The 22,501-nt window shown below is 36.9% G+C and overlaps 1 protein-coding gene across 9 annotated transcripts; it reads left to right on the forward strand.

The window, feature by feature from the left end:
• The first annotated feature begins 1,094 nt into the window (after window positions 1-1,094).
• Window positions 1,095-21,040, forward strand: tpd52 (tumor protein D52). 9 transcript variants are annotated; one of them, XM_084130778.1, is made up of 8 exons: window positions 1,095-1,283; window positions 14,636-14,757; window positions 15,040-15,188; window positions 15,457-15,558; window positions 16,426-16,452; window positions 18,213-18,254; window positions 19,775-19,823; window positions 19,898-20,233. In XM_084130778.1, exons 1-8 carry the CDS (start codon window positions 1,265-1,267, stop codon window positions 20,018-20,020), a joined length of 633 nt encoding a protein of 210 aa, XP_083986904.1. In that variant the 5' UTR covers window positions 1,095-1,264; the 3' UTR covers window positions 20,021-20,233. The 9 variants fall into 9 exon arrangements, with proteins under 9 accessions (XP_083986904.1, XP_083986905.1, XP_083986906.1 ...); XM_084130772.1 differs by lacking the exon at window positions 1,095-1,283 and adding an exon at window positions 9,429-9,974; XM_084130773.1 differs by lacking the exon at window positions 1,095-1,283 and adding an exon at window positions 9,429-9,974 and having other exon boundaries at window positions 19,904-20,166.
• Window positions 21,041-22,501: the final 1,461 nt, after the last annotated feature.

Below are 22,501 nucleotides of genomic sequence, written 5' to 3' on the forward strand. Positions count from 1 at the left end.
GGTAGCCTACATCTAGCGAAGTTCAATGCACTTTTTCAATCACTTTAAATGTATAGCCTAAGCCTACTGATGAAGGGCATCGAGTTGAAACCCATATATTTTAGTAAAAACTAGCCTACTAATATTATTTTGACAAAATGGATAGAAACTGAGATGTTCTTATAATATAATGATGTAAATATCATCAGTTTTAAAGAATACACATTCGTTTTAGTCGTATTTTATATAGGAATTATGATGTGGGGGTTCAAAAAACATCAAAATACAAACAAACAAACATATAGTAAAAAATATAGCCTACTGTAGGATTAGGCTATTAAATCCTGTCACCCAGTGGGTGGCGTAATTTCCTACAGTAGCCTACCAACATTGACGATTTATAATAACCGCCTCGTACTGTTTCCTCTGGATTACAGGCAAAATAGTTCCATTGGGAAAGTATTTTTCTAGGGAAAATAGGTAACTTTGAGCCCAACCTGTGAACATGAAGGACTTATCTCCTCTGCTGATAACTATCGCTATCATGTCGAAATTAGAAAGGTAAAATGCGTGTTATTCACTAACTAGAAGATATCAAATTAATATTAGTTAATGCCTGGTGAAAAAAAAAACCGAATGGTTTCCTCGTTATTTTAAACTTCTCTTCTCTTCTCTTCTCTTCTCTTCTCTTCTCTTCTCTTCTCTTCTCTTTTTCATAAAGAGAAAAGACTACATTTAAAAAAAATGCAACAGCAATTGACATACCTCTAGTTATTTTTATCTTACTTTGCAAATTTGTTTATTTAAAATTATTTGTAATAAATTTTAGTTATTTTTGTAATTACACGTAGATCACATTATTTATTATTTATGTCAACAGACCAATATTTCTTTTAACCTGCATGGAGGAAAACTAATTTCTAAATGAACCAATATTTTATAGTGAATTGCCATAAATATGAAATATAAAATGGTTATTTCACATATAGGTCATATCTAGTTTTTTTAAGTTCATGTAATTAACATAATAACTAATAATTTAGAATAAATGATCGTATCTTTAGTCGTCAGTGTGGGCGCGCCAGGTGGGACCTCGTGCCCGTCTCTGTCTGTTTACATCTCTACGTGCTGTGCGTCATGACGTCACTCGACCCCACCCCACCTCGCGCATCAGCAGCCTAGAATGCAGTGGCAGCTTTGAGCTCAAATTTGCAAGATTGAAGTGGGAAAGCGGGACCGCAAGGATCAGAACAAATTCACAACATAAAGAATCCGCAAAGACAGGATGGAGGAAGCCGATCAAGGTAGATGAATTCTTTTGACAACGTGACATGACATGACATGTCGCCACAGATCAGAAATGCAACAAAAACTCAACTTTCAGAAGTTAGCTAGCTTGTTTGTTAGCACAGCCAACAGCTGGTAATGGAATAGAGGTTGTGTAATTATTATGAATATTGGTTATGTGACAGTCAGTCATGATATATATTTACCGGGATTTTACTCGGGTTATAGCATTTGTGCACATTTTCAATAGTTCGTTTCTAATAATTACCTGTGTTTATAAATACTGTTAAAACTTATTATGGAACTACCAGAACCATAGTCTCCCACTATCCAACAGCAAAACTTGATTTATTTTTGTAAATAAGGATGTTTCTGTATATTTATTTAACTTGCCTGGGCTTAACTTGCTTGCAGCATCATTGAAACATATGTTAGCTTTAAACACCTGCTGTAAATATGCTGCCACTGATGAACCTTATCTGTTCATCTCTGTATTAGCCTATTTCCAATCTTCTATCGTGCCAATTCCGTTAATTGAGTTAAGTCTTTGAATGTCTTGCAGATAAACCATCTTTCTATTTTAAGTTATAACAATATGACCCGGGAATATATAAATATATGACCCGGCTATAAAATAAAGCATAGAATACAGTTTATAGTATCACTATTTTGATAGCTTTCTTCTTCTTCTTTATCATCTCATGTTTCTTATTCCCTTTATGTGATGTCATTCATATGCAGATTATGGACCTAGAAATGAGAATTTATGTTATGATGGTTAAGGTCAGATCATCAGCAGGATCATACTGTGTGTGTGTGCATCATATACCTGATCATTATGTACGTTTTTTGGCAATGTGTTCCTTCTGCTATGATCTGGCTGACTTGGGTTCCTGTTCGTCCACTGCATTATTGCGTAAATAGTCGGCTAAGATGACATAGTTTTTCTGCCGTGTGCTATTTTTCCAACTCAAAGTGTTCTCAAATTGTGTTCAGATGCCTGGTGTTGAGGTTATCATCTGGCAGGAAATGCATTGGCCTTCATTCTATTGATTTAGACTAGTTTAGTCTAGTCTTTGGTATTTAGTGTAGTCCTAGACTAGATGTCGGAATGCCCTCTGTTTTGATGTAATATTTTACTGAAAAAAATAGTCTATATATGCAAGTACAGTACATAAATTGGAGAAAGACTGTTTTTCCAATTTTACTATTTATGATCCTGTTTTTGATCAGCATTGATACTTATTATTATAAATGCAAAATGTTTGCTGCCTTACTGAAAATATATAAATATATAATATAATATAGCTATCTAATCTCTGTACAGCTTTTCCTCTGTAGGGTCGTGGAGATGCTTGAGCCTTTCCGAGCTTCTCAGGCCATATGATGCTATAATACAAACCCAAATGTTTCTCAAATCTTGTTCATATGAGGATCACCACAAGTCTATTCATTTAGGCAAAAAACAGATTCAAGACATTGCCCTTGTTTAACAATATAATAAAGGCCTAGCAGATACAGTCGTGGACGTCACTAAAGGTCACATCGTGCTTTGTTTTCATAGTCCTTTCTGACCTCCTGACCATCTTGTCTTCTTCCTGGTCTCCGCCCCGCTCGGCCTGTTCTCTCTCATCCCTCCTGGGCTGCAGTGTGTCGGTGAGCAGCCTCCCGGGGAGCCAGAGCCTTCCTGTCTGAGTCTTCTGCTCCCCTCATCTCATCTCTCTCACGCAGGGCAGCCATCTGCTCATTCCTTTTTTCTGCGTGCCCATGTCTTTTTTGCAGCTGGTGCCCATGGGCCGTTGTGCAATGTGACAAGCAAAGTGCTTGACAAAGCCTGAGATGATTGTTTGTTTACCGTAGGTATACTGAACTTATGACCCATGTCATCTTATGAATCCTATCAAGTGCCAAGAAGTCAAGTTAGTAAATGTGTCTATGATTTGCAGGGTGATTTAGCATTGTTGCATCAGTGAGTGAGTCATCAATGGAAGACCTTTCGCCCAAGCTATGGGTAATCCTGTGGATTAGGACATCTGATCTAACGCTGTCAAAATCAGAATATGTTTTTAATTCATAGTTTGCCTCTGCAGTCACCAGTTGCTAGTTAGTAGATCTGCACGCTGTTCTCATTTTGCTGTCATGGCAACATAGGAAAATAAAAAAGATGAAAGACTAACAGAACTACAGGGAGGAATGAGGAAGCTGCAATCAAATCTTCTATAGCCAGTGTTGTTGCATTTGTTCTGTTATGAATTGCAGATTTTGCCTGAATCCGTTGGGTGGACTATTCAGCAACTCAAGGTTGAAAGTTTACTTGATCGCCAAAAGCTAGCAGAGAATTCTTTTGATCTCATTGGTGGAAATTTCCACTCCTGGAGTTTGTTGGTACGCTGCAGTTTTTAACTCCATCCAGTCTGCATGTTATAACAGTTACGCTGTTACTTTTATCTTTTTGATGTCAGTTCGCTGAAAACATCAGAACTCAAAGTGGAATGTTAGATTCGTGATGGCTTGAGTCGGGTCATTTCCGTGTTTTCATGTGAAGTTGAAGTAACACAGACAGGAATTTTTTTTTTTTAAAGAAGATATTTCAGATATTGCTCCAAATACTCTCCTTGTTCTCTAAGGCTTATAGCTACATATTTGTCATTCTTTTCTCTGTCTTGGTCTGTCTGTGTACAGATGCATTACACTACTGTTCAAAGTAAGATTTTTTTTTTAAAGAAATTATTATTATTTATTTTTTTCAATAGAGACTTTTACATTGATTTTTTTTTTTTGTAATTTCAAATAAATGCTGCTCTTTGGACCTTCTATTCATCAAATAATCCTAAAAAAAAAAATGTTTCAGTTTCCACAAAAATAAAAAACTGTTTTCAACATTGATAATCATAATCATAATTCGATCATAATTCCAGTAAACTATGGAGTGCCGCAGGGATCTGTGTTGGGCCCTCTGTTATTCTCAATATATATGCTGCCACTTGGAAATATTATAAGGAAACATGGAATTAGTTTCCATTGTTATGCTGATGACACTCAAATATATATTTCATCACGGCCGGATGAAAACGCTAAATTATCCAAATTGACAGAGTGTGTTAAAGATATAAAAGATTGGATGACGCGTAATTTTCTATTATTAAATCCAGACAAGACAGAGGTAATACTTATCGGTTCAAAATACGCCCACAGAACCTCTCACAATACAACTTTGACATCGTAGGATGTCCTGTTACTTTATCCTCTACAGTAAAAGACCTGGGTGTTATACTCGATTGTAACCTGTCTTTTGAAAATCATATTTCGTATGTTACAAAAACAGCCTTTTTCCACCTTAGAAACATTGCTAAGCTACGTAATATGCTATCAGTTTCCGATGCAGAAAAGTTAGTTCATGCATTCATGACCTCGAGACTAGATTACTGTAATGCTTTATTAGCTGGTTGTCCTGCATCCTCAATAAACAAGCTACAGTTAGTCCAAAATGCAGCCGCTAGAGTTCTTACTAGATCAAGAAAATATAATCATATAACACCGATTTTACCATCACTACATTGGCTACCTATAAAGTTCCGTATTAATTACAAGGTATTGCTACTGACTTATAAAGCCCTAAACGGCTTAGCTCCAGTCTATTTAGCGGATCTTCTATCGCCCTATAATCCATCGCGCTCTTTAAGATCAATAAATTCAAGGCTTTTGGTCATACCTAGGATATCCAGATCCACCAAAGGAGGGAGAGCATTTTCACATTTGGCTCCAAAACTCTGGAATAGCCTTCCTGATACTGTTCGTTGCTCGGACTCACTCTCCCAGTTTAAAACTAGATTAAAGACGCATCTTTTCAGCCAGGCATTCATATAATATTGTTAATCTCACAGTTTCAAACTACAATCCGGCCTCTATTTCATAAATGCCAGAGGAGAACTGGCCCCCGACTGAGCCTGGGTTCTCCCAAGGTTTTTTTTTTCTCCATTAGGTCACCTGATGGAGTTTTAGGACACCATTAGGCCGCTTGATGGAGTTTTTTTCGGTTCCTTGCCACTGTTGCCTTTGGCTTGCTCAGTTGGGGATATTTTGGGGATATTTAATTTTATTCTATCAATCAATAAATTCCACTAGAAACAAACTTTGTTGTATTATTTTATTTTAATACTGTGAAGCTGCTTTGATACAATCTGTATTGTGAAAAGCGCTATACAAATATACTTGATTTGATTTGATTTGATTTGATAATAATAAATGGTTCTTGAGCCCCAAATCAGTATATTAGAATGATTTCTGAAGGATCATGTGACTGATGATTGGAGTAATGATGCTGAAAATTCAGCTTTGCCATCATAGGAATAATACTGTGATTTAAATTACTAGTTCATATTCAAATAGTTCACCTGAAAATTCTGTCATCATTGAAGGCTGGAATACACTAGGCTATATTATTTAAAAAAGCTTTCTTCTGTCAAACACACACACAGAATGTTCTGGATGATCTTTTCTAAAATGGGGACTAATGCTATTGATTGTTGAGCTCTAAAAATGAAAAAGCCCCTTAAAGTACTTGTCTGTCACTTTAAATGCTCGAGCTCATTACAGCAGGATGGATTCTGATTGGCTGTCAATGTTTTTATCGTTCATCAGCTGGATAAAATCGTTTTGAAAGTTATCCAAACAATATTGTTTCTCTGTGCCGCTAGCTGTGGTGTGAACTCTGCTATTCTTTAATATTGAGAACAATTTTTAGAACTATATCTTTATCGTTATCTTTATAGTTGTCCTTGGTGTGAACGGGCCTTTAGATGTGTCCATATGACTTGTGACATATGACACTGTATGACATATGTACATATGACACTGTATTCCAAGTCTTTTGGAGCCTTCATATGATAGCTTTGTTGGAGAAACAGACCACCATATAAAAAATAGACCACATGACATAATATAGATTGTGTGTGTGTGTGTGTGCACGGCGCAAAAACCCACAGAACAGTGGCTTATGTTTTTCTGAGTGTCTGTGGGCCTGAATATTGGCTTTTACTCTTTAAGACCGCCGAACCAATGTAATATATTTATATCATATACATTAATTGTAAAAGTGTTGTGTTGTGGTTGTAGTATTACAAAAAAACTCACTTATCATACAATTCTTTACTGAAATAACACGCATTTATTTCACTGATAGACTATTATGCAATATCTTCCTGAAGCGTCTGTGTGAATGGCTCACATGTCCCTTTAATCACTTTTCACTTATAGTTTGATTGTAGCAGTAGAACCGCTTTCTCACCGTTTCCAAAAGATGGTTTCGATAATAAAATCAGCAAGATCTTTATTTTATTTATTTTTTATGACATTAAACTGAATAACTGTTTTGTCCTTATTTTAAATGTGTCATTTGTCTTATTTATTGTATTTTTCACATGACTGAGAGTTTTGGCCTAATAAAGGTGTGGACTAACATTGCACTGAGGGGAGAAAGTTAAGGCCTCGCTGTGACCCTCCAAACCTCTGAACTGATCCTCTTTCAGTCATGTGAACACAGACAATTTTGAACAGCCAACCTTAAGATTGTGTGTTTTCGTTGGTAGAAAATAATGCCTCTCACATACCATGTCAGTAACGTGTTAAGCTAAAATTTCCTCAATTTTCCCATTAGTCATGCTTTTGACAATTCTTACACCCTTTGAAGAAATCAAGTTGCCCTTTTCTACCACCATATAGGCTGCTAAACCTTTTCCATTCGCCACCTCTTATTCCCCAATGTCTGTCGCAGGCGGCTAGAGTCGCACTCTGTCTGTCCCATGATTCTTGTTTGTCCCAATCACGAGATGCAATGTGCTTGGAATAACCCAGTAATTGATTAGAAGCTGTGGTTTATTAGGTGCTTCAAATGTCCTCTTTGTTTCTTTACTGGGGTGTTCATGTTCTTGTGCTCTCTGAGCTTAAATGCGAGTCATACGAGAGCCAGTTCAGAAGGGTTCCTGATGTTGAAGTGGCACGAGCCCATTGAAAGGCTTTTCCAGCTCTATATGAAGTCATGGGATTCCATGTCCATCCTATTATTGGCATAGTAAAGATCACTGCCACTCCATGTGGGGTCATGGATATGTTACTGGGCCAGAGGAAGAAGTTGGCATGTATCTAGTTAAATTTGTATTGTTTAACAAAGAGTTTAGTCAAAGCAAATGTGTAATTATTGCTTATTTCCTCTTTTTAAACAATACTTCTCGTCCGTTTTTTAAAATGGGAAGTCAAGCACCTTCTTTCATTGAATATCTCTGTTCTATTTCCGCTGTTTGTTTTACATTGTCATAGACAGGTCCTCCTAACATGAAGGTTGGGGCTTGTCACGTGATCTGAAACGCTCCCACAATGGACCAGGCCCCTGTAAAGCACATGAAAAAAGGCTTTGTCTGAACTTGCCAACATGTGCTGAAGTGTTAATGAAAATTTATTGTATTAGGTTCGTGTGAAAATGATTTGGCATGCAAAGGAACATAAATTAATTTTTTCTATGGTTGCAGATTGCATTCAAGTCTCTATTTGAACATCTGCAGGCTTTTGTTGTGCAATTTAGTCTGGATGGAAGCCAACAAGAACTTTGGTGAAAGGCAAATATCCGGGTACTAACCTGCAGACAGCAGTGCGGAGGCGTCAAGGTTCTGCCGTCCTAGACGTGCGAGGTGAATGTAGCTAGTGTGTTAATTGACGTGCACATGTGTGTTTGTCTCTGCTTGGCTCTTGTATATGAATACAGCTGAATAGAGTCGCCGTGACTCTCTTTATAACCTGATTCTTTGTGTATTTGACTGTTCTTGCTGATCTCTGGGGAGAGCAGACCTGTTTCACGTAAGAAAGCAACTGCAGTCTGGCATCTATGTAATTCCAGCTCCTCAGGGACAGTGCTGTATAGAGGGTGTGTCAAACATAGCATGTTTTTTAAAACCAAGGGAAATGAAAACTGGCAATGAACAGCATTGTGCCTTGTGTCAGGTGTTTCCGCCAGTAATGGCAGTGGCACCAAATGGAATTCCAATGATTTTGTTGGGAATATTAGGAATATTGCGATGATTTGAGCATGCTTTTTATTTTACTATTTTGCATTGTGATTTTGTGAGTTCATTTAACCACATCTGAGTTCAACTTCAGTAGCAAAATCAGCATTAGATTTAGTCCTGTCCCATAGTGGGATTATTGGTTGAGCAGGTGTTGCTTTATCAAGCTGTTTAAACAAACAGGGCCATGTAGAAAGTGTTTACACTCTTTGTAGGCATGTGCTGATAGTGAAATTCTGGCAATGCCAATAAATATTACAATATTTACAACAACAATAAACATTTTTACATCAATTGTGTATTTTATATATATATATATATATATATATATATATATATATATATATATATATATATATTAGTAAAAGTATTTATTATTGTGACTTATTATTTAAGTCACCATGAAATTAAAATGGACAATTATTTTTTTAATGGAATTTTTCAGTGATTTAAACTTAATTTAAAATAATATTTATTATATATTTTCTTTAATTCATGTGATTCATGTTCATTGTCATCTTTAATTAAAAAAAATAATAATTTCCTTTTCCCCTCGCAATGACATCTCTGATGTTGTGTGCACCAGTGCAAGTACGGGACAGTAATCTACCCTCTCCAACAATCTGTCGCTCACATGAGATCGCAGCAGTTAGTAAACGACAACGATCCAATGATCCTTTCAATTCCCAATGGACAAAACCAAGATGTAATCTTCATTCTTTTCTTGTTCAAGAAACCCTTTCACTCTGACATTATCCACACACACACACACACACACACGCACACACACACACACACACACGCATGCATGCCTTTGCGGTTATGTTTTGATAATATTAATAATGATCCATAAAATCTGTAAAATCTGCATTCCTCAATATAATGCAGCATGGATGGAATATGTTTGCAGTATAATGGTGCTGAAGACTCACGAGTGTGTTGGCCTTTATGGATCAAACCATAAAGGTCGAATCCACTGCGCTTGGCTGAATCCATTTCAGCGTGTAATGGTTTGTGTATCTGAAGCGGTGCGGAGGCCCTTTGTGATGGATTAGGGCTGTAATCTGGGCCACCACAGATTACAGCTTCCTTTCGTGGGCTTGCCCCAGTGTCATGTGACCAGGGGACAAATGGATCTTCATTTCCAGTGGATGTGAATAAATGGAGGGGGCTGAGCATGAGAAAGCTGAAGACGATGGCGATTGCTTTTTTCAGACCTTGAGAATCTGGCATTTTTACAGGATTGTCTACAATCCCTATAAGGACAGTTAAGATTACAGCTGGGAGTGTCGGGTCGTGACGGAAATAGATCACTCAGGAGAGGTAACTTATTAACGCGCTGCCGTCGTCGTCTTGTGCTGGACATCATGTGAGCCTGCTGCTTTCCTGCTAGCGCTGCAGGATCAGCAATACACACTTATACTCGCAACCGTAGCTCGCAAATAGGACAATCGGCACAGTGATCCTAACACGCTCAGTCACATGCCATCACTTAGTGTCCAGGGAGCTTCCTGTTCATGGGCAGCATGGAGGAACCTGTCGAGGAGTACACGTCTCCGTTCAACTTTGAGCAGGGAGTGAACACTAGCTACTTCTACCTGTCACCCAAAGAGAGTTTCACTCCCCCTGGCTCACCCGTACCATCGCTCAGAGGTAACTGTGTTTGTTCAGGTGCTGAGTGGATGTGTGTGTGTGTTTAGGTGTGGACTGGTGTTTGTCAGTGTAACAGTGAGAGACAAGCAGTGTTACGAAGAAAGAATGTTATTAAAAGTACGTAAGAGCCCTCTTCCTGTCAATTGCTGATGTTTTTGAGAAGCTCAGCCATCAGGAGCAGATGCTGTTCATGTGGGCCATCGGGTTGCAGAATAACTCCCAAACACCGGGATAGTGCCATCTCTACTAGACATTCACTTATTGTTTCTTCCCTGAGATCCACTTATAGTGGTTGTAATTTGTTTGTGCCTAAAACACATTTTAGTCATTTAGTTTTTCATGCCATTTTATATCTCTTTGGCTTTTGTTAGCAAAAAACAAACAAACTTGTGTGTGTTTGAAATTAGAATTTTGATATGATATTTACTAGGACGATCTCCCGATTCGTTACTATCACGATACTTGGGCACCGATATGATATGTATTGCAATTTATTTTTATTTTTTATAAGAATTGCGATTCTACAAGTATTGCAATTTCTATATTGCAATTTTTTTTAACACTAGACCATCGGGAATACAGACCACACTTATACAGACTGTACAAGATGAGTCATATTTACAAAAACAAATCATCACATCTTTCTGACTTTTATTTCAGAAGCATCATACAATACTACTTTCTCTTGAATAAATGATTCAATAACAAATACATGTTTTAACAGTCACTTGTCGCCAACAATGTAATCGATTAATGCGTTATTTTAAGCACCAAGTTTCTATCAAAAAGCTGATTTTGATCGCTATCGTAGACATCAGTGTTCATATTTGAACTTTAAACTTTTATCCAAGTACTTCTATGATAATTTTAACTATTGCATCACAGAAATAATGATACTATGAAGTTGAAAAGACTTTTGTGAAGCTGTTTCATGACAACTCTCTCCGGGTCAGCGGCAGCGCCAACACAGCTTTGAATATTGCGATATGATTTTGTCAAAGTTTAATAGACAGACGAATTGAAAGATCGCGTGGGTGTTGGAATCGAGATCACAGTCTTTTAAAGATGAATCGTGCTGCTCTATTGTTTTATCTCTCTCTTAGCGTATGAGTAGCGCGAGGGCTTTTCAGTGCTTTCAGTCTCGCGTCTCTTCCACGCGTCCACTTGGAACATTACAACACTTAACACTCATAGATAACGACACATTTCATCCTCTGCTGGAACGAAAGTGGCTAACTTCTGTCAACCTCATCTACAAGCAAGGACAAAAATAAAGCAATTGAATTTGAATGAATATCGATTCTGGAATAGAAAAATTGATTTTAGAATCGTAAAAAAAAAAAATCGCGATAGCTAGGTGAATCGATTTTTTTTTTTTTTTCTCCCAGCCCTACTATTTACATCCCCCTTCAGATAAGGAAATATCAGACTGAATAATTCAGGGAACTTGTTCAAAATAAAACCAGTTCCTCCTTTTAATCATTGGGGTCCTGTAGGAGGATATGCAGAGCTGTAGGTGCTACACACATCCAGGAACGGCACAGAGTTTGGCGAACTTGCTTACACATAATAGTCAGTTTTTCTGGTGTTTAAAGGGATACTTCACCCAAAAATGAAAATTCTGTCATTAATTACTCATGTCATTCCAAACCCGTAAGACCTTTGTTCATCTTCGGATCACAAATTAAGATATTTTTGAAGCTTTCTGATCCCCCATAGACAGAAACGCAATTACCACTTTCAAGACCCAGAAAGGTAGTAAAGACATTGTTAAAAAAGTCCATGTTTCTACAGTGGTTCAGTGGTTATGAAGCGACGAGAATATATTTTTTTGTGTGACTTTATTCAAAAATGACTTCTCTTCCATGTCAGTCTCTGACGCTGTTCATGTTGTAAACGCAGTGCAGTGCTTCCGGGTTCTACTCTCGAATGAGCCACAAATGTTCTTTGCATTAAACCTGTTTATGCTGCAAAACAACTCTATAGATGAACCATGCTTTCAGGCAGTGCTCATCCTTGCTCAAGTTCAGCCATTGGATATAGTCATAATTACTGTGCAAGTGATGTAATGTAAGTCCTCCGGTAAACCACTCAACTGTCTCGAATCGACCGTTGAACTTGGATGACACTGTCAATGTTCCTTTCCCATGATGAATGAACGTGACACCAGTGTCGGTGCGCTAGTGTGTAACTCAGAGCGTACTATAACAGTCAGCAGGTGTAGTTTCAAAAGAATTGTGTTTTGAGAGATAATGGTGTATTTAATAGACATTGTGAAAGTGAACATAGAAGGTGGGAAAAGACTTTTAAAATTACTGCTACTAATTTAGGAACGTTCACCCTCCCACTTAGCCAAAACTTGTATGATCTCTATTTAATTCATCCTGTTCATATTAGTAAGAAAGTAACCAGTTCATATAATCATTGTTCAGTGCATTTCAATAACTTTCTGTTAATAATTGTATTATATTATTTCAAAGTATATCAAAGTATGGTTAAGAATACTTTCCTACTCGCATCAAGTCGCAAAAGTCTTGTCAAGAGACTTTAAACACGCCACACACACACACATATATATAGATAGATAGATAGAGATAGAGATAGAGATAGAGATAGAGATAGATATAGAGATAGATATAGAGATAGATATAGATATAGATATAAAATGGGGTGGGGGAATTTGTTGTGAAACAAGCTCCTCACTTCTGTTTCTAATTACCTTTGTGGTATTAAAGTGGGAGGTCAGCCTACCAGTTTTTCCAGAAATACCAAACAAGCTGCTTACAAATGAGTTGCACACCTTCCTCATGTGATGCAACTTTAAATGCCGTTTCTTCCTCAAAACACGTTTCAAACCTCCCAGCTGCAAGCTGAGACCTGAATCTCTGACTTGACCTTTAGGCATAAAATTAGGTCCATCAAATGGACATGAGCAAGCTTTGATTTTTATTATCATTTAAATGTTTTATGGGGTTTTTTTTTTTGGCCAACTAACACAGAAAAGACTGATTATTTTAAAGCTCTGGGATCAGTGTTTGACAAAGTGGTCTTATCAGGTAATTTTGTTAATCCAATAATTATGTAAAGCCCAAAAACACTGATTTGACTAAATGAGAACAAGAATATCAGCTGATAACATTACAGTGTACTATACAGTGTAGTACAGATCTATTCATTCAGGGCTGTCATATTTTTGTCAGTTTGATTGACAGTGTTGAATTTTTGGCCTTTCTTCCTAGTTATCAGCCCACTGAATAGTGTCATCCAGGAGTTTTATTATTTATTTTGTATTTCCATTGCATGGGCTGTCAGTGGAGGCATCAAAGTACATCTTCCAGACATGCGTGAGCCCTTGGGTGGGTGTCCATCATGTGACAAGCACCTTATAAAGTTTTAAAGTTCTTTGGCACATGACTTCTCTCTGCCCTCCTCATCTTCCTTCATGTTTTTCTTTCGCCTCCTGGTCTGATGTCTGACTCTACACAATGGCAAAATCAGAACCAGAATCTTCCTACCAGTCACCACTGAGCTAACAGGACTTCAGGACACTCAGACAGTTCAACTTGAAGTGAACTAAAACTTACTTGATGCTAAAATTCATAGCACAAAGAATCAGTTGAATTGGTTTCCGGAACTTCTAATTGTTTTACCATAAGAAAGCCCATTTCTGCATCAGAATACAAAAGTACAAAGGTGATTGCCACTCACAATGTAACTTTTTATATAAAAATATAAATGAAAACATTTATAAATATAATGTGACTTTATTTCTTGTAATTGTTTGTAACTTAAAGGTAGGGTATGGGATTTGCAAAACGGCTGGCAGATTTTGAAAATACACAACTCAAATGGTCCTACCTTCTTTCCTCCAACGCTGGCCCTGACTCCACCCATTACTCTCTCTCTGTCTCTCGTGGTCACGCACGCGAGGGGGATGGGGGGAGGGGGGTATGGTACGACCGTTTGATTGACGCACTTACTGTCCAATGATTCTAGGTGGTCTTCGAGTCCTGCCCGTTCCACAGATGATTAAATTGCTTAATTTTCATTTCAGTGCTTCTAACTCAGTGGCTGTAAGTGGGTTAGGAATAGGATTTCAAGTGATTTTGAAAAAATGGACAAAAAAGAGAATCACATACCCCACCTTTAATATCTCACAAACCTTTTTCTCGGAATTGTAAATTCACACATCACAGTGTAATTTTATTTCCTGTAATGTGACTCTCATTATTGTAACTAAATGTCACAGTATGACTTTCTCGTAACTGCAACATAATTAGAACTATATCTCAGTGTGTAACTTTATTTCCTGTAAATGCGACTCATCTCATAGTGTGGTTTTATTTCTTGTAAAGTGACTTTTTCTCATTATTGTAATTAAATATCACAGTATGACTTTCTCGTAATTGTGATTTAATTAGAGCTATATCTCAGTGTGATTTTTATTTCTCGTAATTGGGTCTTCTGTTGTAATTGTAGTGTGACTTTTTTGTAACAGCAACTTTTTTTTCGTAATTGTAACTTTTTTTTTTTCTAATGTATTAACAGTGTGACATATAAAGTGTCTCACCTTTCCATTGCCCTTTGTGGGGTTAACCTGCAGCCTTGTCTTAGGCCAACAATTTTCAAATATTTCATAGTGCATGTCTTTGTTTTTGTAGGGACCCAGAGGCCAGACTTCATCCCAGAAGTAGGCGAAGAGGCAGTGGATGCAGTACCCTGTTCACCCTGCACAGCCCTAACTGAGAAAGAGCAAGCAGATCTCTGCAGTGAACTAGCTAAGGTCGACATCATTCAGTCTAGTTATATTTCAGATTCCAGCCTGTCTCAACAACATCTGAGTTTCTCTCAGGACCAAGTGTGGTTGATTCTCAAGGCTAAACTCATTTTGCAATGCCCACTCTCTTCACTATTTTGACATATGCTGTATGTTACATCTTGTAGCTGGACCAGTCTCTAATAGATAAGCTATATCGGTGATTTGAATGTTTTGGAGTCTTACCACATTTTTATTTTAACCATATTTTCCATGTCAGATGAATTCTTCTGTCCTGTTTCCCTACAGGTGGAAGATGAGATCCAGACTCTTTCTCAGGTGCTGGCAGCCAAGGAGAAGCAGGTGGCGGAGATCAAGCGGAAGCTAGGCATCACTCCACTCAACGAGTTTAAACAGAACCTGAGCAAAGGCTGGCAGGAAGTCACCACCTCCACTGCGTACGTGCCCTCACTCGCCTAAGGCATCTGCGTGCCGCCCGCCGCCTCTCGTACTGCTGCTGCGGAGCGGCTCCATCTGTCAATGCTTCTGCTGTGCATTCACACTTGCTATTTGACTGAATTACATTAAAGAAGTACAGTTGTGAACATTATGACTTTACTAGCTCGCTCCAGCTGTTAGAATGACATGATCTGGTGTTTTACGGTTATGTTGTGCTGTTGTTAACATTTTCTCTATTCATCTGCCCCCCCCATTTGTGCTGGACAGGTATAAGAAGACCTCAGAGACACTGTCCCAAGTGGGTCAGAAGGCAACGACAGCGTTCTCCAGCGTGGGCTCAGCCATTACCAGAAAGCTGGAGGACGTAAGGTGAGAAGGGATATCCAAGTCCAAGTTATCATCCTTTGATTTAACTATCCCTTGTACCCTTTTGACCTAGCAACAAATGAATGAATACTCACTAATAACTACTAATAATGTCTGTTCTAAACCACTTTGGTTACGTTCACACAGCATCAGATAATGTTTATCACTCCTGTTTGGAGTTCTAAGTTCACACAGAGTTATTTTATGAGAAAAAGTGAAGGTGAATGTGCAATTTGGGAGGTTTTGTGGTCCGAGAATGAGACAAAACTCCTGTTAAATGCTGGGTGGAGTCTTTGACCAAAGGATGAGTTGTAGGAGTTTTCAAAAATTTCACTAAATTAAATCTTTAAAGGGATAGGTCCCCACATAATATATATTGAAAGTCCATGTAACCAAAACCTTTATACTTTTATTCAAATATAAACATTTATCAATACTCCTACATGTACTGAGCTTCCATTCTCTTTAAGGACTCAATTGAACATTTTAATATGTGCTTTATTTATCTGCCAGTGTGTTTACAGGCATTATTTGAGACAATTGAGACTTGAATTCAATTATCGGATTTTACAGACAGTATTCAGTCTGCTTCATCTGTGTGAACGTAGCCATTGTGATAACCACTTATACATACATGTGCCTTTAGCATAACACTACTGGATAAAATGGCAAAGGACTGAATTTTGCACCCACACACAGTGGAATTACCAATATTGAGGTAGAATAAAACCATTAACCATAGACACCCACATCATACACTGAAGTCAAAGGAATTGACACATGCTCAATTTCACCATCTTACGACACTCTTGCTGCAACGCTGGCAACATTGTTAACTGTTTTCGCTAATGACACCTCTGCCATTTACAGATTACAGTCATTTTCCAATTCTTTTGGGTAAGACTGTTTACAGAGGCTTCAAACAAAAGCCGGTTATTTTGGCTGCTACACCTCTCCGTAGTGTGATGAATGGTTTTATAGTGTGGCATGCACTTGGAGGTAGTGTTAGTCTCCCATTTCTTCCCCTGCATGTTTCAACATTGCATGCATACTTTTTCTTCTCAAACCTTTACTTTAAAGGGTTAGTTCACCTAAAAATAAAAAAACATGTCATCAATTACTCACCCTCATGTCGTTCCAAACTCGTTAGACTTTGGTTCATCTTCGAAACACAAATGAAGATATTTTAAGTTAAATCTGAGAGATTGACAGTCCACACAACTGCCATTTTTGTCACTTCAAAAAGTTCATAAAGAGATCGTAAACCTAATCTATATGAATCGAGTGGTTTATTCCAAATGTTCTAAAGAGGCTTGGTTGCTTTATATGATGAACAGATTTGAACTTAGGCTTTTATTCACATATAAACGGATCAGCGGACATAAACAGAAGCTCAACCGTACTTGAACGAATCACGATGCGTAAAAACAAACCTCATAACATTATGAACAAGTATGAACCTCATTGGTTCTCGCACGTCAAGCAAGCATGCTTGAGCTTCCATTTATCATAACTGATGTGTGCGTTAATGAATTTTTATATGTGAATAAAAAGCCTAAATTGAATCTGTTCATCATATAAAGTGATCGTGTCTCTTCAGAAAATTTGGACTAAACCACTCTGTTCATCATCTATTTATGAACTTTTTGTGGCATCAAAGTGGTAGTTGCTTGGACTGTCAATGGAGGGACAGAAATCTTTCAGATTTATTAAAAATATCTTCATTTATGTTTCGAAGATGAACAAAAGTGTAATGGGTTTGGAACGACGTGAGGGTGAGTAAATAACCATAGTGTATGAAAATTTGCTATATAACATAAACTTGCCTTGCCTTGCCTAAATGATGACAGAATTTTCATTTTTGGGGTGAACTAACCCTTTAATGTATAAATGTATCATTTACATCATCCCTTATTACTGTTTTTCTTCCGCTGAACACAAAAGGATTCTGTTTTTGTCCATACAATGAAATTCACTAGATCCATAAGATCATTTTTCAAAATATCTCAAATCTCGGAAAAACAGTCAAGTTTGGAGTTAATAATGACAATTTTCACTTTTAGGTGAACTATTCTTGTAACTAACTTAAAAAAAGAAAAAAGGATTATGCTTTTAAAATTGATCTTGTCATCAAAGAATGAATGAATAGAAGTCAATAAGATTATTTCCCATCAGTCTTATGCAAAGACTTGTTTTCTGATTTTTCTCCTGCTTTCTGTCTAAAAAGCAGCATCATCTCTCATTGTTTCTCAGCATTCTTCATAGTGTACGTGCTCATATCCCACACGAATCTATCGCTCTTCTGGCTGTCGCTCTGCTAAACAAATCATCCCCTCTGACAGTGATGCAGACATGTTTAAACCCTGTTTATTCCCTGCTAATTCTCTCACACACCCTGTTCATCCAAACTGGGCGTCCCAGCTGTGGTGTGAATCCGAGTCAATGATAGCGGTAATAAAGTCTTAAACCCCTCATGGATTAAAGCCTTATACTCATACTCAATTTCACGCAGCATGAAGGGCTGAGGTGTTTTTTCATGCTGATTATAAACTCATAGACATGTGTAGGTGCATGACTTTATCTCCCCTCTTGTAATGCGTCTAATACTCACAGCTTTAGCTAACTCCTATTTGCTCTTCTCTGCTGCTGACGGATAGTATACGCTCCATACAGCACTCGGCTAGCATGCCAGTGATGAGGTAAGGAACAGTTCTGGCAGACCCACATAATCCTCTGTATTTCACAGGAATACCTTATATTCTGATTGCTCAGTTGTGGCATTCTGTGGTCAGATATTGTTTTATAATGACGTTTCATTGTATAATAGAGTGCAGCACTTAGTAAGCAGCGCTAATTCGGGAAGTATTTTTTTCCATTCATTTCTCCCATAGAGATTTAAAAAAAAAAAGTCTGTGTTAAAGAGTTATAAGCCATGAATCAAGCCAACCAGCTACGAGGTGAATCATAATTCTACAAACTTTGATTTGAAGCAAAAAATGTACTTCATGACTTTAGTGATAGAAAGAACTACAATCCCATGAAGCATTGCAAACAGAATAATTAAAAATAAATAAGTAAAAACAAAGAAATATAAAACTACTCATATAAAAGCAATATATTTAAAGTTTATTGCAAAATATGCATAAATATTCAAATATAATTATTTAGAGATAATGGTGGATTTTGCTTGTTTTGACACTGATTGGTGAATTTTCTGTACAGCATCATGGGTAATGTAGTTTTTCACCATGAATTTAGCTGTTAAACAAGATAAAACTAAGTTGAAATAAACAATAAGTTGAGATTCATAAACACCCACAGTTCATTGTAATAATCTCACATTTAGCATGTTGTTTAGCTAATTCTATTGCCATTCAAATTCAAATTAAATTAATTAATAGTGGCACAATAATTGAAATGAAGTTGAAATGGCAAAAGACTGCAATTCAGTCTGATATGCCACGTTTCAATACGCAGTAAATGCTAATCCACTCGAACTCCATATCTACATGTTGTTAACAAGCTTTTTTTTCCCACTTGACTTTTTTTTAACATTTGCATAATTTCCAACATTTTTGTGGACATAAATTTAACCAACGTTGTAACAAGAAGCATTTCTAAACCTGTTGTCAACTAAACCCAGATTTAAAGGTCTCCCTTCAGTTTTCCAAAATATAAGCTCAAAGGTTCAACATTTGAAAGTAAATAATTTAAAACATTAGTATTGTAACTGCAGTGTAAAATAAAATGATTTTGCGTTACAAATATCCCTTAGTTTATAGTACAATTGTATTCTTACAAACATATTTCAGTCTTCATTTTTTATCCATCCATGTTTTATAATTAGTATTAAAAAAAACTGTATATAAAAGCAATATTATTTATTAATTGTGCAGCCCTGTACTGTAAATGAATTATTTTAAAACAAAAACAATCAAAATAAACACTCACTAAAAAAAAGAGGAAATATTTTAGCTGTTTTCCTGAATGTCACTATTAACCGACAACCAGAACTGTGAACATGCATATCTGTTGTTTAATTGTAGAAATATGAACCTAAAATCTCAAGTGCCTGGCATAATGGACTCCTTATCTATAGAGAGTATGTGCTGTTAGCTCAGATTGTGGCCAGAATGAATCTTATAAAGCTCCATTTTGTCTCCTACTGTTTGGAAAGATTGTGTCTGACACATTTACATCATTATCACGTCTCTTGCAGGAACACACCCACCTTCAAGTCATTTGAGGAGAAAGTGGAAACCTTAAAGGTGAAGGATAATATCAACACTGTGTATGTGAGTTGAAAATGTGGAAAATCCCAGTCTCATTTCTGACTTTGCAGACTAAGATGAGCCCGACACCATCGACAGGCGATATCGAAGAGGTTTCAGACTCCACACCTGACGGAGAGCCCGTGGTCGAACAGCCAGAGGAAACGTTTCTACCAGATCAACAACCGCACTGAGGATCCAGCCTCAAACGCTCCTCTCTTGTTCTCCTTCTACTTCACAGCATAGTTACAGTGAGCTTTGCTTTGTGGCCATTTTTTTGTCTACTGGAGTCTGGTTGATCTCCAGACGGGACGTGGTAGTCCTACACTGGAGCAGATGTGTCGGAGATGTACGTTCAGGCTGTCCTTCAAAGGTCCCTTTTGAAGAACATATCCTGAAGTCATTATAAAAAAAATTGAAATATATAATTGAATTTGATTTTCCTTATTTGTGTACATTTTCTGTAACACACCCAACTACTTAAAATCACCAACCAAATTGACCAGATTTCGTTGTCTGTGTGTAATAGTTATTTTTCCATTTTAAAACAAATGCCAAAAATGCAGAACATGAGTTATGTCTCTAAGTGTGTACTTTAAACTTAAAGATTTTGCATAGTAAGTATGTGTATTACTTTAATACAAAATATGATCAAACTGTAGTGACGTTACAATATTTCATTAATATTTTTCTTTAGTTGGTGGCATAAAATGAGCACACTTGTGTGCTGTTTGACTTTATTTTCGTAGCGCTAGGATAGTCGCACCACTGAGACCCCAGTGCCTTTTGTTGCTAAAGATGAGGTGATTTAAAGGGATAGTTAGCCCAGAACTTAAAATCATTTACTCCCCCTTTAAGTTGTTCCATATTTTGAAGAACATGAGTAACCATATTTTGAAGAACATGAGTAACCAAACACTGATTCCATAGTATGGGGGAAAAAAATACTATAGAAGTCAATGGGGACCATCCTGACATTCTTCAAAATATCTTCTTTTGTGTTCAGCAGAAAACAGAAATTCCTTTTTACTTATACTATCCCTTTAAACTCACTTTGAGGGTCTGTTTCTGATGGCTCTGTAATTGGACCACTGCTGTGTTTTTTTTTTTTTTTTTTTTTTTAGACGACAGGACATACTATGAGAGGGATAGACATCATAGTCTCCTAGACTATATGACACCTCTTCCCTGTTGTTTTAAACTCTAATATAGCCAAAAAATCAGTGTTGATATAAAATGATTAGCTTTAGATCCAGCCCAAGCACTAATTCTAGTATTATTAATGGATCCGCTTACACTAATGCCTGCTGTCAAATTCTTAAACTACAAATTAAGTTGATGTTATAGGTTAAATAAAGGTAGATTTTTGTATTATATCGTTTGAGTTTGTAGATATTTAGTCAAATTTATGATTATGGTAAGGTGCAGGGGCTTCTGCATGTGGTACTTAACAGGTTGTTGCGTTCAAAGCAGATGCATTAATATCATTCTGGGCTCTTCATTTGAGTGTACTTTTATGTCATGCATTTTGCTTTGATATACAGAGACAAGCAAATGTTTTATGCTTGCTGCTATGCTGTTGCAAGATATATATATATATACAGAGGTTTAAGTTTTTGATCTATCAGTCTAGATCTGATAGTGATATCCTCTCTCTCTCTCTCTATATATATATAAATATATATATATAAAATACTAATATGAAAAAGTCAACAGTAATCTGTTCAAAACAACATTTGTGTGTTTTGTGTTGCGACTTACTAGATGGAGGGTGGAAATCTCCAGTGCGACCAAAAATGTTTTAATGTATCCCCCTTCTGCCTCACTGATGTCATACTGTTGCTCAGGTGTTGTTTCCCCTTTCCTCACATCGTCTTTTGAATATGAATGTTGCTTTTCACTGAATGTCGCTAATTGGCTTTTGTTTTTGGTAGCAGTTGTATTTGAATATGCTGTTGTTCATTTATAATTAGCACCCTGAAAGACTAGAACTACTTTAATATAAGCATTTGTTCCTTGTTCCTTATGTCCGATGCATAATAAAGCACATCACACACTGTCTTTGTCCAGCAGTCATTCTTTGAAATGTTGCAGCAACTCAATGCAGCTGTACTACCGCTACAGAACACCAGATGGCACCATAATGTTTACTTTCTCAAGGTGACTTTAATATGTCAAAAGATTATACATCCTGCATTTTTTTATATAATTGCATAGTTTAATGCAATAATTTTTTAGGGCTGTGAAGATTTTGTATTAATTAACGCTGTACTGTATGTAACTGAGTCGCATTTATAATTGACAGTTGGCAACTAAATGACAATTCAGACGTTACATTTTTGTAATTTTATCTTTGAATAGGCCTACACACTTGTAAAAAGTCTCTAAAAACAGTATGTTTTATTTCCATACTATTTTCAAGCCCATCACCGGCCTACAGTCCACATGAATGCAACTGAGTTCACACAGGTCGTGTCTTTGTAGTCTATAAACATACACTAAATCGACATCTTTACCATTTTTACAGGGAAGAAATCTATTAGGCTATTAATCTCAAACATTTCCCCAGTCAGTATTTCATACATAATATCCTAGAGACTATTTTAATTAGTCGTCTACCATGCGGTCTGCAAACACTCAAAAACTTGAAAGCTTTGTGTGCAATTTTTTTTCTG

Source organism: Abramis brama, assembly GCF_963993115.1.
Source record: "Abramis brama genome assembly, chromosome: 12".
Taxonomy (NCBI): domain Eukaryota; kingdom Metazoa; phylum Chordata; class Actinopteri; order Cypriniformes; family Leuciscidae; genus Abramis; species Abramis brama.